Source organism: Heptranchias perlo, chromosome 1 (assembly GCF_035084215.1).
Source record: "Heptranchias perlo isolate sHepPer1 chromosome 1, sHepPer1.hap1, whole genome shotgun sequence".
In the NCBI taxonomy this organism is placed as follows: Eukaryota; Metazoa; Chordata; class Chondrichthyes; order Hexanchiformes; family Hexanchidae; genus Heptranchias; species Heptranchias perlo.
Genome location: NC_090325.1, coordinates 4,783,466 through 4,798,275, shown reverse-complemented (window position 1 = coordinate 4,798,275; position 14,810 = coordinate 4,783,466). Strand labels below are relative to the sequence as shown.

The 14,810-nt window shown below is 48.5% G+C and overlaps 1 protein-coding gene across 1 annotated transcript in view; it reads left to right on the top strand.

The window, feature by feature from the left end:
- LOC137312708 (sideroflexin-5-like) overlaps nucleotides 1–13,950 on the top strand; it is a 187,535-nt gene extending 173,585 nt beyond the window's left edge. The window contains exon 14 of the mRNA XM_067979205.1: nucleotides 8,381–13,950. Coding sequence (XP_067835306.1) covers nucleotides 8,381–8,458 — 78 coding nt within the window. The 3' untranslated portion in view covers nucleotides 8,459–13,950. The remainder of the gene's footprint in view (nucleotides 1–8,380) is intronic.
- The last annotated feature ends 860 nt before the right edge of the window (nucleotides 13,951–14,810 follow it).

The following is a 14,810-nucleotide window of genomic DNA, read 5'->3' as shown; positions in this document are numbered from 1 at the left end:
GATCAACAAATAAAGGGAAAGAGAATATCGGCGAAAAGAGAGAGAGAGAATCAGCAAATAAAGGGAAAGAGAATATCGGTGAAAAGAGAGAGAGAGAGGATCAACAAATAAAGGGAAAGAGGATATCGGTGAAAAGAGAGAGAGGATCAACAAATAAAGGGAAAGAGAATATCGGTGAAAAGAGAGAGAGAATCAACAAATAAAGGGAAAGAGAATATCGGTGAAAAGAGAGAGAGAGGATCAACAAATAAAGGGAAAGAGGATATCGGTGAAAAGAGAGAGAGAGGATCAACAAATAAAGGGAAAGAGAATATTGGCGAAAAGAGAGAGAGAGAATCAGCAAATAAAGGGAAAGAGAATATCGGTGAAAAGAGAGAGAGAGAGGATCAACAAATAAAGGGAAAGAGGATATCGGCGAAAAGAGAGAGAGAGAATCAGCAAATAAAGGGAGAGGATATCGGTGAAAAGAGAGAGAGAGGATCAACAAATAAAGGGAAAGAGAATATCGGTGAAAAGAGAGAGAGAGAGGATCAACAAATAAAGGGAAAGAGAATATCGGTGAAAAGAGAGAGAGAGAGAGGATCAACAAATAAAGGGAAAGAGAATATCGGCGAAAAGAGAGAGAGAATCAACAAATAAAGGGAAAGAGGATATCGGCGAAAAGAGAGAGAGAATCAACAAATAAAGGGAAAGAGAATATCGGTGGAAAGAGAAAGTGAGAACATAAGAACATAGGAAATAGAAGCAGGAGTAGGCCATACGGCCCCTCGAGCCTGCTCCGCCATTCAATCAGATCATGGCTGATCTTCGACCTCAACTCCACTTTCCCGCCCAATCCCCATATCCCTTGATTCCCCTAGAGTCCAAAAATGTTTTCCGTCTCTGCCTTGAATATACTCCATAGCCCTCTGGAGTAGAGAATTCCAAAGATTCACAACCCTCTGAGTGAAGAAATTCCTCCTCATCTCAGTCTTAAATGGTGACCCCTTATCCTGAGACTATGTCCTCTAGTTCTAGACTCTCCAACCAGCAGAAACAGCCTCTCAGCATCTACTCTGTCAAGCCCTCTCAGAATCTTATATGTTTCAATGAGATCATCTCTCATTCTTCTAAACTCCAGACAGTATTGGCCCATTCTACTCAACCTCTCCTCATAGGACAACCCTCTCATCCCAGGAATCAATCTAGTGAACCTTTGTTGCACTGCCTGTAAGGCAAATATATCCTTCCTTAGATAAAGATACCAAAACTGTACACAGTACTCCAGGTGAGGTCTCTAACTTTCTGTCTTTCTTGTACGAGAACACCCAAATCTCTCTGAACACCAACATTTAATAGCTTCTCACCATTTAAAAAATATTCTGTTTTTCTATTCTTTCTACCATAGTGAATAACCTCATATTTCCCCACATTGCATCTGCCATCTTGTCGCCCACTCACTTAACCCTTTGCAAACTCTTTGGGCTCAATTTTAAAAGTGAAAAACTGGTGGGTTGTGGGCGGGGGGGGGCACTGAAAATTGCCACCATTTCAGACCTGCCTCCAACCCGCCTGTTTCTGGTTTTCACCGGGGCAGGAAGATAGGCAGGCGACCAACCCACTCCTAGGAGGTGGGTTGGGCCTTAAAATCTTTCAAGGAGGCTTCAGGCCTCCATTTTTCTGGACTTCCAATTTCAACCCCAGGGAGCCAGAATTCCCGGGCCTTCTGTTTTACTCCTCGTGAAAGGAGGCAAGAAGGCCCAAGACTAACAGGTAGGTGCCTAGCACAGCTTGTGGGCCCGGAGGAGCAGGAGTGCTTCCCCCCAGGCCCAATGATCCTACCTGCACCGACCCCACAATGATCGCGGACCCCCCTCCCCCGATCGCAGACCCCCTCCCCCGATCCTGCCCCCCACTCCGATCCCCCAACCCCGATCCTCCCCCCCCCCCCCCACTCCAAACCTCCCATGCCGATCCTCCCCCCCCCCCGACGCCGATCCTCCGATCCTCCCCCTCAACGATCGCGGACCCCCGCGATGACCCTCGATCCCGACACCCGCCCCCTGTGACTGACCCCTGATCCCATTCCCCACATCTCTGTGCCAACCTATGCCCATCCGTGCCCCCTGCCCACTCATGCTCCCATGCCCCCCGTGCCCCCATCCCATCCATACAAACAAAGACTTACCTGCAGCCTTACCTGAAGATGTCCTCTCCCCGGCTGGTCTTCCATCTGACTCAGACCAGCCTGTCAATCAGGCCGGTCAGTCGGACGGGAAACCCACAAAAAATATAAAAGACGTCCTTACGTCAAAATCGTAAGGACCTCTGGGAAACCCGTACTAATGGGTATCCCGACCTCAAATTGACCCCCTCCCACCCCTTTCCTGGCTCAGTTTTAAAATTGAGCCCTTTGTGTCCTCCTCACAGCTTACTTTCCCACCTACCTTTGTATCGTCAGCAAACTTGGATACATTACACTTGGTCCCTTCATCTCAGTCATTAATATAGATTGTAAACAGCTGAGGCCCAAGCACTGATCCTTGCGGCATCCCACGAGTTACCGCCTGCCAACCTGAAAATGACCCATTTATCCCTACTCTCTGTTTTCTGTCTGTTACCCAATCCTCTATCCATGCTAATGTATTATCCCCAACCGCACGAGCCCTTACCTTGTGTAACAACCTCTTATGTGGCACCTTATCGAATGCCTTTTGAAAATCCAAATATACGACAGCCACCGGTTCCCTTTATCTACCCTGCTAGTTACATCCTCAAAAAACTAATAAATTTGTCAAACACAATTTCCCTTTCATAAAACCATGTTGACTCAGCCTAATCATATTATAATTTTCTAAGTGCCCTGTTACCACGTCCTTAATAATGGATTCCAGCATTTTCCCAACGACCGATGTCAGGCCAACTGGCCTATAGTTCCCTGTTTTCTCTCTCCCTCCTTTCTTGAATAGCGGGATTACATTTGCTACCTTCCAATCCACTGGGACTGTTCTAAAATCTAGGGAATTTTGGAAGATCACAACCAATGCATCCACTATCTCAGCAGCCACCACTTTTAGAGCCCTCGGATGTAGGTCATCAGGTCCAGGGAATTTATCCGCTTTTAGTCCCATTAGTTTCTCCAGTTCTTTTTCTCGACTGACATTAATTACTTTAAGTTCCTAACTCTCATTAGCCCCTTGGTTCCCCACGATTTTTGGTATGCTTTTTGTGTCTTCTACTGCGAAGACAGATACAAAATATTTGTTTAACGTCTCTGCCATTTCCTTATTCCTCATTATAATTTTTCCTGTCTCAGCCTTTAAGGGACCAACATTTACTTTTGCTACTCTCTTCCTTTTTACATCCCTTGAAGAGTATAGAGATTGCCGGAGTAGAGTTAAGAGAGAAATCAGGAGGGCAAAAAGGGGACATGAGATTGCTTTGGCAGATAAGGCAAAGGAGAATCCAAAGAGCTTCTACAAATACATAAAGGGCAAAAGAGTAACTAGGGAGAGAGTAGGGCCTCTTAAGGATCAACAAGGTCATCTATGTGCGGAACCACAAGAGATGGGTGAGATCCTGAATGAATATTTCACATCGGTATTTACGGTTGAGAAAGGCATGGATGTTAGGGAACTTGGGGAAATAAATAGTGATGTCTTGAGGAGTGTACATATTACAGAGAGGGAGGTGCTGGAAGTCTTAACGCGCATCAAGGTAGATAAATCTCCGGGACCTGATGAAATGTATCCCAGGACGTTATGGGAGGTGAGGGAGGAAATTGCGGGTCCCCCAGCAGAGATATTTGAATCATCCACCGCTACAGGTGAGGTGCCTGAAGATTGGAGGGTAGCAAATGTTGTGCCTTTGTTTAAGAAGGGCGGCAGGGAAAAGCCTGGGAACTACAGACCGGTGAGCCTGACATCTGTAGTGGGTAAGTTGTTAGAGGGTATTCTGAGGGACAGGATCTACAGGCATTTGGAGGGGCAGGGACTAATTAGGAACAGTCAGCATGGTTTTGTGAGAGGAAAATCATGTCTCACGAATTTGATTGAGTCTTTTGAAGGGGTAACCAAGAAGATAGATGAGGGCTGTGCAGTAGACGTGGTCTACATGGACTTCAGCAAAGCCTTTGACAAGGTACCACATGGTAGGTTGTTACATAAGGTTAAATCTCATGGGATCCAAGGTGAGGTAGCCAATTGGATACAAAATTGGCTTGACGACAGAAGACAGAGGGTGGTTGTAGAGGGTTGTTTTTCAAACTGGATGCCTGTGACCAGCGGTGTGCCTCAGGGATCGGTGCTGGGTCCGCTGTTATTTGTTATTTATATTAATGATTTGGATGAGAATTTAGGAGGCATGGTTAGTAAGTTTGCAGATGTCACCAAGATTGGTGGCATTGTGGACAGTGAAGAAGGTTATCTAGGATTGCAACGGGATCTTGATAAATTGGGCCAGTGGGCCGATGAATGGCAGATGGAGTTTAATTTAGATAAATGTGAGGTGATGCATTTTGGTGGATCGAATCGGGCCAGGACCTACTCCGTTAATGGTAGGGCGTTGGGGAGAGTTATAGAACAAAGAGATCTAGGAGTACAGGTTCATAGCTCCTTGAAAGTGGAGTCACAGGTGGATAGGGTGGTGAAGAAGGCATTCGGCATGCTTGGTTTCATTGGTCAGAACATTGAATGCAGGAGTTGGGATGTCTTGTTGAAGTTGTACAGGGCATTGGTGAGGCCACACTTGGAATACTGTGTACAGTTCTGATCACCCTATTATAGAAAGGATATTATTAAACTAGAAAGAGTGCAGAAAAGATTTACTAGGATGCTACCGGGACTTGATGGTTTGACTTATAGGGAGAGGTTGGATAGACTGAGACTTTTTTCCCTGGAGAGTAGGAGGTTTAGGGGTGATCTTATAGAAGTCTATAAAATAATGAGGGGCATAGATAAGGTCGATAGTCAAAATCTTTTCCCAAAGGTAGGGGAGTCTATAACGAGGGGGCATAGATTTAAGGTGAGAGGGGAGAGATACAAAAGGGTCCAGAGGGGCAATTTTTTCACTCAAAGGGTGGTGAGTGTCTGGAACGAGCTGCCAGAGGCAGTAGTGGAGGCGGGTACAATTTTGTCTTTTAAAAAGCATTTGGACAGTTACATGGGTAAGATGGGTATGGAGGGATATGGGCCAAGTGCAGGAAATTGGGACTAGCTTAGTGGTATATACTGGGCGACATGGACATGTTGGGCCGAAGGGCCTGTTTCCATGTTGTAACTTCTATGATTCTATGATACATACTTGTAGAAGATCTTACAATCTGTTTTTATATTTCTTGCTAGTTTACTTTTATATTCTATTTTCTCCCTTTTTATCAATTTTCTGGTCATCCTTTGCTGGTTTCTAAAACCCTCCCAATCCTCAGGCTTACTACTCTTCTGGGCAACATTATAGGCCTCTTCTTTTAATCTAATACTATCCTTAACTTCTTTAGTTAGCCACGGATGAATCACTTTTCCCGTGGAGTTTTTATTTCTCAATGGAATGTATATTCGTTGAGAATATTGAAATATTTCTTTAAATGTTTGCCATTGTTTATCTACCGTCATACTCTTTAATCTAATTTCCCAATCTACCTTTGACAACTCGCTCCTCATACCTATGTAATTGGCTTTATTTAAGTTCAAGGCTCTAGTTTCTGACTTACTCTGTAACAAACTCTATGTGAAATTCTATCATATTATGATCACTCTTCCCCAGGGGATCCTTTACTGTGAGATTACCAATTAACCCAGTCTCATTACACGATACAAGATCTAAAATAGCCTGTTCCCTGGTTGGCTTCATGACGTATTGTTCTCGGAAACTGTCTTGAATACATTCCATGAATTCGTCCTCCAGACTACCTTTGCCAATTTGATTTGTCCAGTCTATATATAAATTAAAGTCCCCCATGATTATTGCATTACCTGTGTTACAAGCTCCTATTATTTCTTGATTAATACTCTGTCCAATGGTATAGTTACTAGTAGGGGGCCTATAAACTACTCCCACCAGTGTTTTCTGCCCCTTGTTATTTCTAATTTCCACCCATACTGATTCTACTTCCTGATCTTCTGAGCCCAGATCCTTTCTCACCACTGTCCTTATGTCATCCTTTATTATCAGGGCTAACCCACCTCCTTTTCCATTCTGTCTGTCTTTTCGAAATGTCAAGTCCCTGGAATATTTAGTTCCCAACCTTGGTCACCTTGCAACCATGTCTCTGCAATGGCTATCAGATCAAACCCATTTGTCTCTATTTGTGTAACTAATTTGTCTTTTTTTTATTCGTTCATGGGATGTGGGCGTCGCTGGCGAGGCCGGCATTTATTGCCCATCCCTAATCGCCCTTGAGAAGATGGTGGTGAGCCGCCTTCTTGAACCACTGCAGTCCGTGTGGTGAAGGTTCTCCCACAGTGCTGTTAGGAAGGGAGTTCCAGGATTTTGACCCAGCGACGATGAAGGAACGGCGATATATTTCCAAGTCGGGATGGTGTGTGACTTGGAGGGAAACGTGCAGGTGGTGTTGTTCCCATGTGCCTGCTGCCCTTGTCCTTCTAGGTGGTAGAGATCGTGGGTTTGGGAGGTGCTGTCGAAGAAGCCTTGGCGAGTTACGAATGCTCCGTGCATTCAGATAAAGAGCCTTCAATTTTACCTTTTTACCTTTTTTCCCTGCTTTGACCTTATTTGCTGATGCACTATTCCCGTTAAACTCCCTGTCCCTTCCTGTCACACTCTGCTTATCTTTACCCAAATCAAAACATTGTTTGCTCCATTGCCTTGTGTTCTGATTAGATTTCTAAATTTCCCCTCACCTCACCCCTCCCCCCCCTTTTTTAGTTTAAAGCCCTATCTACTGCCCGAGTTATTCGCCAAGAGTATCAACAAGTAAAGGGAAAGAGGATATCGGCGAAAAGAGAGAGAAAATCAACAAGTAAAGGGAACGAGGATGTCGGAGATCAGAGAGAGAGAGAGAATCAACAAGTAAAGGAAAAGAGGATATCGGCGAAAGGAGAGAAAGAGAATCAGCAAGTTAAGGGAGCGAGGATATCGGAGATCAGAGAGAGCGCAGACATAACGGGTGATTGGCAATTTGGAAATGATACGGGTTGATAGAGCTTTGGATGAGCTGAAGTTTATGGAGGATTGAGCAGAGGAGGCCAGCCAGGAGAACATTGGAATAATCGAGTCTGGAGGTAACAAGGTACGGATGAGGGTTTCAACTGCCATTGTCATCAGGAGAGGAAGGGACTGGAGGGAAAAGGCAGCAAAAGAGAAAAATCAATTAAAATGCTAGAGGGCTATTGGGTGAGAGCGGGGCAGTGGGATTAGTTTGGGATTGATACAGGGCTATGGGGAGAGAGTGGGGCAGTGGGATTAGTTTGGGATTGATACAGGGCTATGGGGAGAGAGTGGGGCAGTGGGATTAGTTTGGGATTGATACAGGGTTATGGGGAGAGAGTGGGGCAGTGGGATTAGTTTGGGATTGATACAGGGTTATGGGGAGAGAGTGGGGCAGTGGGATTAGTTTTGGATTGATACAGGGCTATGGGGAGAGAGTGGGGCAGTGGGATTAGTTTGGGATTGATACAGGGCTATGGGGAGAGAGTGGGACAGTGGGATTAGTTTGGGATTGATACAGGGCTATTGGGTGAGAGTGGGGCAGTGGGATTAGTTTGGGATTGATACAGGACTATGGGGAGAGAGTGGGGCAGTGGGATTAGTTTGGGATTGATACAGGGCTATGGGGAGAGAGTGGGGCAGTGGGATTAGTTTGGGATTGATACAGGGCTATGGGGAGAGAGTGGGACAGTGGGATTAGTTTGGGCTTGATACAGGGCTATGGGGTGAGAGCAGGCAATGGGATTAGTTTAGGATTATTACAGGGCTCTGGGGAGGGAACGGGGGCAGTGGAATTAGTTTGGGATTGCTCTATTAAGGGGCCAGCACAGTTACATTGGCCTGAAAAGCCGTTTTCTGTTATGTAAACCTGAATGGTTCTATGGCGACGAAGGTTGGGGTACTAATATTAGCTCAGTATCCCTGGGTAGGAAGCAGATATTCAGGCAGTGTTCCTGCTCCAGATTTGTACGCTGTGACTCCTGCTTGAAAGCACACACATGTAGTCCTCAAATGGGGACAGGTTTGGGCTCGATTACGATGGCCTTCACAGCCAACTATCCTGCTGATGCTCGCTCTGCAAGCCCTGAAGAAAGGCCACTTGCTGAGGTATCAGAGGGCACGTCAAACCTATCCCCCAGCAAGTGTTGGTGCATTAAGGAGAGGAGATGAGAAACTAGCAAACGACAATTAAAGTGACACTGTTGCATCCTGACACCTTTCATTTTCTCTTTGGTAGATTGAAACTTCGAAACTAGAAACAGAGATCAAGTCAGCAACATCCGGCAAGAGTGTCTTTTACAACAAGGGGCTGTGAGGATCTGTGATAACTCAGGCAGTGGGAGCAGCTCAATAAGAGAGGATAAAATTTGTTAATCATGATCGATGATTGTCAATAATCGGGCAATAGTTCGGGAAAGAGATAATTCCTTCTCTCTTTTCACTTGTTTGTCTAAATTACTGTTGTTTGAAAATAATGTTTTTAAAAAAGAAACTGCATCATCAACGAGTTACTGACGGAGTCTCACACCAGGATCCATTTTAAAAGTGAAATAATACCCCTGTTGGCTCAGAGGGTGAATGTGCCACCCAGTGTGGTACTGAGCTGCTCCGATCAGGCAGGTCCCAGGATCAATCCCTACTCAGCTGAGAGTACATCTGGCCTCAAGATCTTCCGGTACAAACGATTGTTACGGCCAACCTTCTCAGAGCAACTAAGGACAGGCAATCAATCATAGAATCAAACAACAAAGAAGGAGGCCATTCGGCCCATCGTGCCTGTGCTGGATCTTTGAAAGAGCTATCCAATTATTCCCACTCCCCCCCCCCTGCTCTTTCCCCATAGCCCTGCAAATTTTTTCCCTTAAAGTGTTTATCCAATTCCGTTTTGAAAGTTGTTATTGAATCTGCTTCCACCGCCCTTTCAGGCAGTGAATTCCAGATCATCACAACTCGCTGCGTAAAAATCATCTCTGTTCTGGCTCTTTTACCAATTACCTTAAATCTGTGTCCTCTGGTTACCAACCCTCCTGCCAGTGGAACAGTTTCTCTTCATTTATTGTATCAAAACCACTCATAATTTTGAACATCTCTATTAAATCTCCCCTTAACCTTATCTGCTCTAAGGAGAACAGAGAAAAAATGTGCCTTTGCCAGCCTCGCCCAATCCAGAGAACAAAACAAAGTCAGTTGAACGAGGAGGATTTCTCAGATTCCAATCCCTGCACATTGCCAGCGACCTTGCTGAGAGCCAGCTTCTTAATAAATGTCATTGTTTTGTGCCTGATCTTGATTCACCTGATTGGACTGTTCATCAAGCAGTTGGTTCCTGTGCTGGGGAAGATGTGAAGAAGCCTAGAAGTGTCAAGCGGACCTCCTCGTCCTCACTTTGCACACCTGCGTTTGACGTGTGTCATATGTGCCAACCCCCCGGAAAACAGCGGGCAGCCCGAAAAATCAGCGATCTAGGCACTCCAGACTGGAATATACGCGGGTGTCCATCGAGAGCCCAGTGCTCATCGTGGTCAAGAGGCCTGGCGACGCTCACTGTACCCGCTCAGTCACGAAGAACGGCCGCTGGGGCCGAGGGTCTCAGAATTACAGCTCAGCACACGAATTCCCAGCTTCAGGAGAGAAGGGAGAGGAGAAAGCCGGAGGGGGGAAAGGAGACAGTTACGCAGATTGTTCAGCAACACTGACTTGTCTGTTTGTACCTACCATTTCTCTCAATGCATTTTTGAGCACAGTGAATGACTGACAGCACCTTCTTAGTTACTGGTTTGCTCAGGTCACTGAAACCAATGTTGCAAAATTTGTCAGCATCACCAGTATATGTTAATCAACTCACTCCCACCGCCCAGTTGCAACTGCTGTCAGCCAGCACCCGATAGAATATCAGAGCTTTACAGCACAGAAGGAGGCCCATCGCACCTAACATTGGCACTCTGAAAGAGTTATCCACTTAGGCACATTTCTCTATCTCCAAACCATTACAACAGTCATACTGTCTGTATCTCTACTGATGTTAATCCAGCTCCCTCACACTGTCACTCAGTAACCCCTCTCCCCCAGTGCCCTGTGTTACTGACTGTATCTCTACTGATGTTAATCCAGCTCCCTCACACTGTCACTCAGTAACCCCTCTCCCCCAGTGCCCTGTGTTACTGACTGTATCTCTAATGATGTTAATCCCTCTCCCTCACATTGTCACTCAGTAACCCCTCTCCCCCAGTGCCCTGTGTTACTGACTGTATCTCTACTGATGTTAATCCCTCTCCCTCACACTGTCACTCAGTAACCCCTCCCCCAGTGGCCTGTGTTACTGACTGTATCTCTACTGATGTTAATCCAGCTCCCTCACACTGTCACTCAGTAACCCCTCCCCGCAGCATCCTGTGTTACTGACTGTATCTCTACTGATGTTAATCCAGCTCCCTCACACTGTCACTGTTTAACCCCTCCCCCCCAGCACCCTGTGTTACTGACTGTGTCTCTACTGATGTTAATCCAGCTCCCTCACACTGTCACTCAGTAACCCCCGCACCCCATGTTGCTGACTAGGGTACAGTTTGTCTGGATTTTCCACCGAATATGCAGCGGGAGATGGGGAGAAGTCTGCTGGAATTTCTACGCCTGTATATTATTGATGACACTGCTCTGAATCATGGTATCAGCACTCGCGGTTCAAACAAAAGGATGGAAACATTGACCAAAGGAGGAATAAGCCATGTTTGAGATATTATGCTCTGTCATGCGTGAATGATATCCTGGTGCTGAGAGTTTCTCATTAACATAATGAGCCTTTGATAGTTATAGTGATGCTGAAGCGACATGAAAGTTCAGTCTCACTCATGATGTGAAGACTTAGTTTATTCTCTCATCACTGTGTGCCTCTGAATTCAGCAACTCATTTTACGTTTTCATATTTTGGCATATCAGCTGATTGCAGAATTGGAGGCAAACCAGTCCAACCCATGTGAACAGCACTGCCAGAGATACTGCGGTATTCCCTTTAGCTGTCGTACAGTTTTATGAACTTTTTAATGTTAATCCTCCCTACCTGCCCTTACAGGAGCTAAAGTGGTTCCGTGGTAACATTCCCCACCTCTGAGTCAGGAGGGGCAGGATCCGATTCCCACTCCAGACAGTCCCGGGGAGCGGAGACCGGAGCTCCAGACAGTCCCGAGGAGCGGAGACCGGATCTCCAGACAGTCCCGGGGAGCGGAGACCGAATCTCCAGACAGTCCCGGGGAGCGGAGACCGGAGCTCCAGACAATCCCGGGGAGGTGAGACCGGAGCTCCAGACAGTCCCAGGGAGCGGAGACCGGACCTCCAGACAGTCCCGGGGAGGGGAGACCGGAGCTCCAGACAGTCCCGGGGTCTGGAGACCGGAGCTCCAGACAGTCCCGGGGAGTGGAGACCGGAGCTCCAGACAGTCCCGGGGAGGTGAGACCGGAGCTCCAGACAGTCCCGGGGAGGGGAGACCGGAGCTCCAGACAGTCCCGGGGAGGGGAGACCGGAGCTCCAGACAGTCCCGGGGAGTGGAGACCGGAGCTCCAGACAGTCCCGGGGAGCGGAGACCGGAGCTCCAGACAGTCCCGGGGAGGTGAGACCGGAGCTCCAGACAGTCCCGGGGAGCGGAGACCGGAGCTCCAGACAGTCCTGGGGAGCGGAGACCGGAGCTCCAGACAGGCCCGGGGACTGGAGACCGGAGCTCCAGACAGTCCCGGGGAGCGGAGACCGGAGCTCCAGACAGGCCCGGGGACTGGAGACTGGAGCTCCAGACAGTCCCGGGGAGCGGAGACCGGAGCTCCAGACAATCCCGGGGAGGTGAGACCGGAGCTCCAGACAGTCCCGGGGCGTTGAGACCGGAGCTCCAGACAGTCCCGGGGAGCGGAGACCGGAGCTCCAGACAGTCCCGGGGAGGTGAGACCGGAGCTCCAGACAGTCCCGGGGAGGTGAGACCGGAGCTCCAGACAGTCCCGGGGAGGTGAGACCGGAGCTCCAGACAGTCCCGGGGAGCGGAGACCGGAGCTCCAGACAATCCCGGGGAGCGGAGACCGGAGCTCCAGACAATCCCGGGGAGCGGAGACCGGAGCTCCAGACAGTCCCGGGGAGCGGAGACCGGACCTCCAGACAGTCCCAGGGAGCGGAGACCGGACCTCCAGACAGTCCCGGGGAGCGGAGACCGGAGCTCCAGACAATCCCGGGGAGTGGAGACCGGAGCTCCAGACAATCCCGGGGAGCGGAGACCGGAGCTCCAGACACTCCCGGGGAGCGGAGACCGGAGCTCCAGACAGTCCCGGGGAGCGGAGACCGGAGCTCCAGACAATCCCGGGGAGCGGAGACCGGAGCTCCAGACAGTCCCGGGGAGCGGAGACCGGACCTCCAGACAGTCCCGGGGAGCGGAGACCGGAGCTCCAGACAATCCCGGGGAGGTGAGACCGGAGCTCCAGACGGTCCCGGGGAGCGGAGACCGGAGCTCCAGACAGTCCGGGGAGTGGAGACCGGAGCTCCAGACAGTCCCGGGGAGCGGAGACCGGAGCTCCAGACAGTCCCGGGGAGTGGAGACCGGAGCTCCAGACAGTCCCGGGGAGTGGAGACGGGAGCTCCAGACAGTCCGGGGAGCGGAGACCGGAGCTCCAGACAGTCCCGGGGAGTGGAGACGGGAGCTCCAGACAGTCCGGGGAGCGGAGACCGGATCTCCAGACAGTCCCGGGGAGTGGAGACCGGAGCTCCAGACAGTCCGGGGAGCGGAGACCGGATCTCCAGACAGTCCCGGGGAGTGGAGACGGGAGCTCCAGACAGTCCCGAGGAGCGGAGACCGGAGCTCCAGACAGTCCCGGGGAGCGGAGACCGGAGCTCCAGACAGTCCCGGGGAGCGGAGACCGGATCTCCAGACAGTCCCGGGGAGCAGAGACCGGAGCTCCAGACAGTCCCGGGGAGCGGAGACCGGGTTGATATCCCGCGGGATACTCGTGTCCGGTGGGTGTGGGCGCCCCCTCGTCATCATTTGGGTTGTGGGAGCCCATAAAACCCTCCTGCTGGATAAGAGTAACCCCCCTATAGGCTGGTCTAGAGTTGTTTATGGCCAATAGAAGGAACATTCACTTCACGGCCTGTCAGACTGTTAATCAGCATGTGGAACCTTCCACTACTTCACACTGCTCTCCAAGTGAACAGCGTGAATATACAAAAACTACAACAACCTGCCCCTAAAAAGAGAACAACTGGAATTGTAGGGGGGCAAAACTGTGAGCATGTGGTTCTGAGCCTTGAGGAGCTGAAGACAACCTCTTCAGCCGAGATTTGGTGTCTGTCTTTGTAAAGCCATGGAGTCATTGATGACTTGTGTGCTCCTTGTTTAGGAGTTCGGTAACATCAGGTGATGCAGTAGCACTGAATGACTTATTCTGAAATCTCAGTGAATATGGATTAATATTGTTAATGAATATTAATGACAAGAATGTCTTAAAGATTAACAAGTGTCATTTGTCTTCAGCAATTTCTAAACACAGCTGAAGCCTGTATCTCACACACACTTACCTCTATAGCTGCTTTTATGTTGGGATTGGTGGGGTGTCCGGACATCCCGACACAGGGGTTTCATCCATCAGACAGAACCCAGGGTAAACGTGGGATTGGCTGAGGCCGGAGTCAAGAAGATCCCACACCACACTGACCTCAGTGTAGAAGCAACTAGTGTCCACTTTGGTGCAATGTGAAAATCAGTGATTTGTCAGAATTGTCTCACTGTATATCTATAAATGAGAGTCTTTAGATGATAAAATAATCACTGAAGCAATTCAACAGTTCGTTTTTCTGTTACTTTTGAGTGTGTTAGTGGTTGTGCATGTATTTATTTATGACTGTCAGTGTGAGCGTGTTTGTGACTAAGTGGAGGTTTTTGTGACTGGGTGTTTTTGTGACTGGGTGTGTTTGTGACTGGGTGCTTTTGTGACTGTGGGTATTTTTGTGACAGGGTGTGTTTGTATCTGGGTGTTTTTGTGACTGGTTGTGTTTGTGACTGGGTTTGTTTTGGGTATTTATGTGACTGGCTGTTTTTGTGACTGGGTGTGTTTGTTTGTGACTGGGTGCTTTTGTCACTGGGTGCTTTTGTCACTGGGTATATTTATGGCTGTTGTGTTTGTGACTGTGGGTGTTTTTTGACTGGGTGAGTTTGTGACGGTGTTTTTGTGATTGGGTGTTTTTCTGTCTGGGTCTGTTTGTGACTGGATGCGTTTGTGACTGTGGGTGTTTTTGTGACTGTGCGTGTGCTTGTGTCTGGCTGTGTGTCACTGGGTGTGTTTGTCACTGGGTGTGTTTGTGACTGGGCGTTTTAGTGACTGGGTGCTTTTGTGACTGTGGGTGTGTTTGTGACTGGGTGCTTTTGTGACTGTGGGTTGTTTATGACACTGTGTGTTTGTGACTTCGTGCTTGTTTGTGACTGGATGTGTTTGTAACTGGGTGTTAATGTGACTGTGGGTGTTTTTGTGACCGTAGGTGTGATTGTGACTGGGTGTGTCTGTGACTGGATGTTTTTTTCACTGGGTGTTTATGTGACTGTGGGTGTGTTTGTGACTGAGTGTGTTCGTGACTGAAAATGTATTTGTGACAGTGTGTGCGTTTGTGACTGGGTGTTTATGTGACTGTGGGTGTGTTTGTGCATT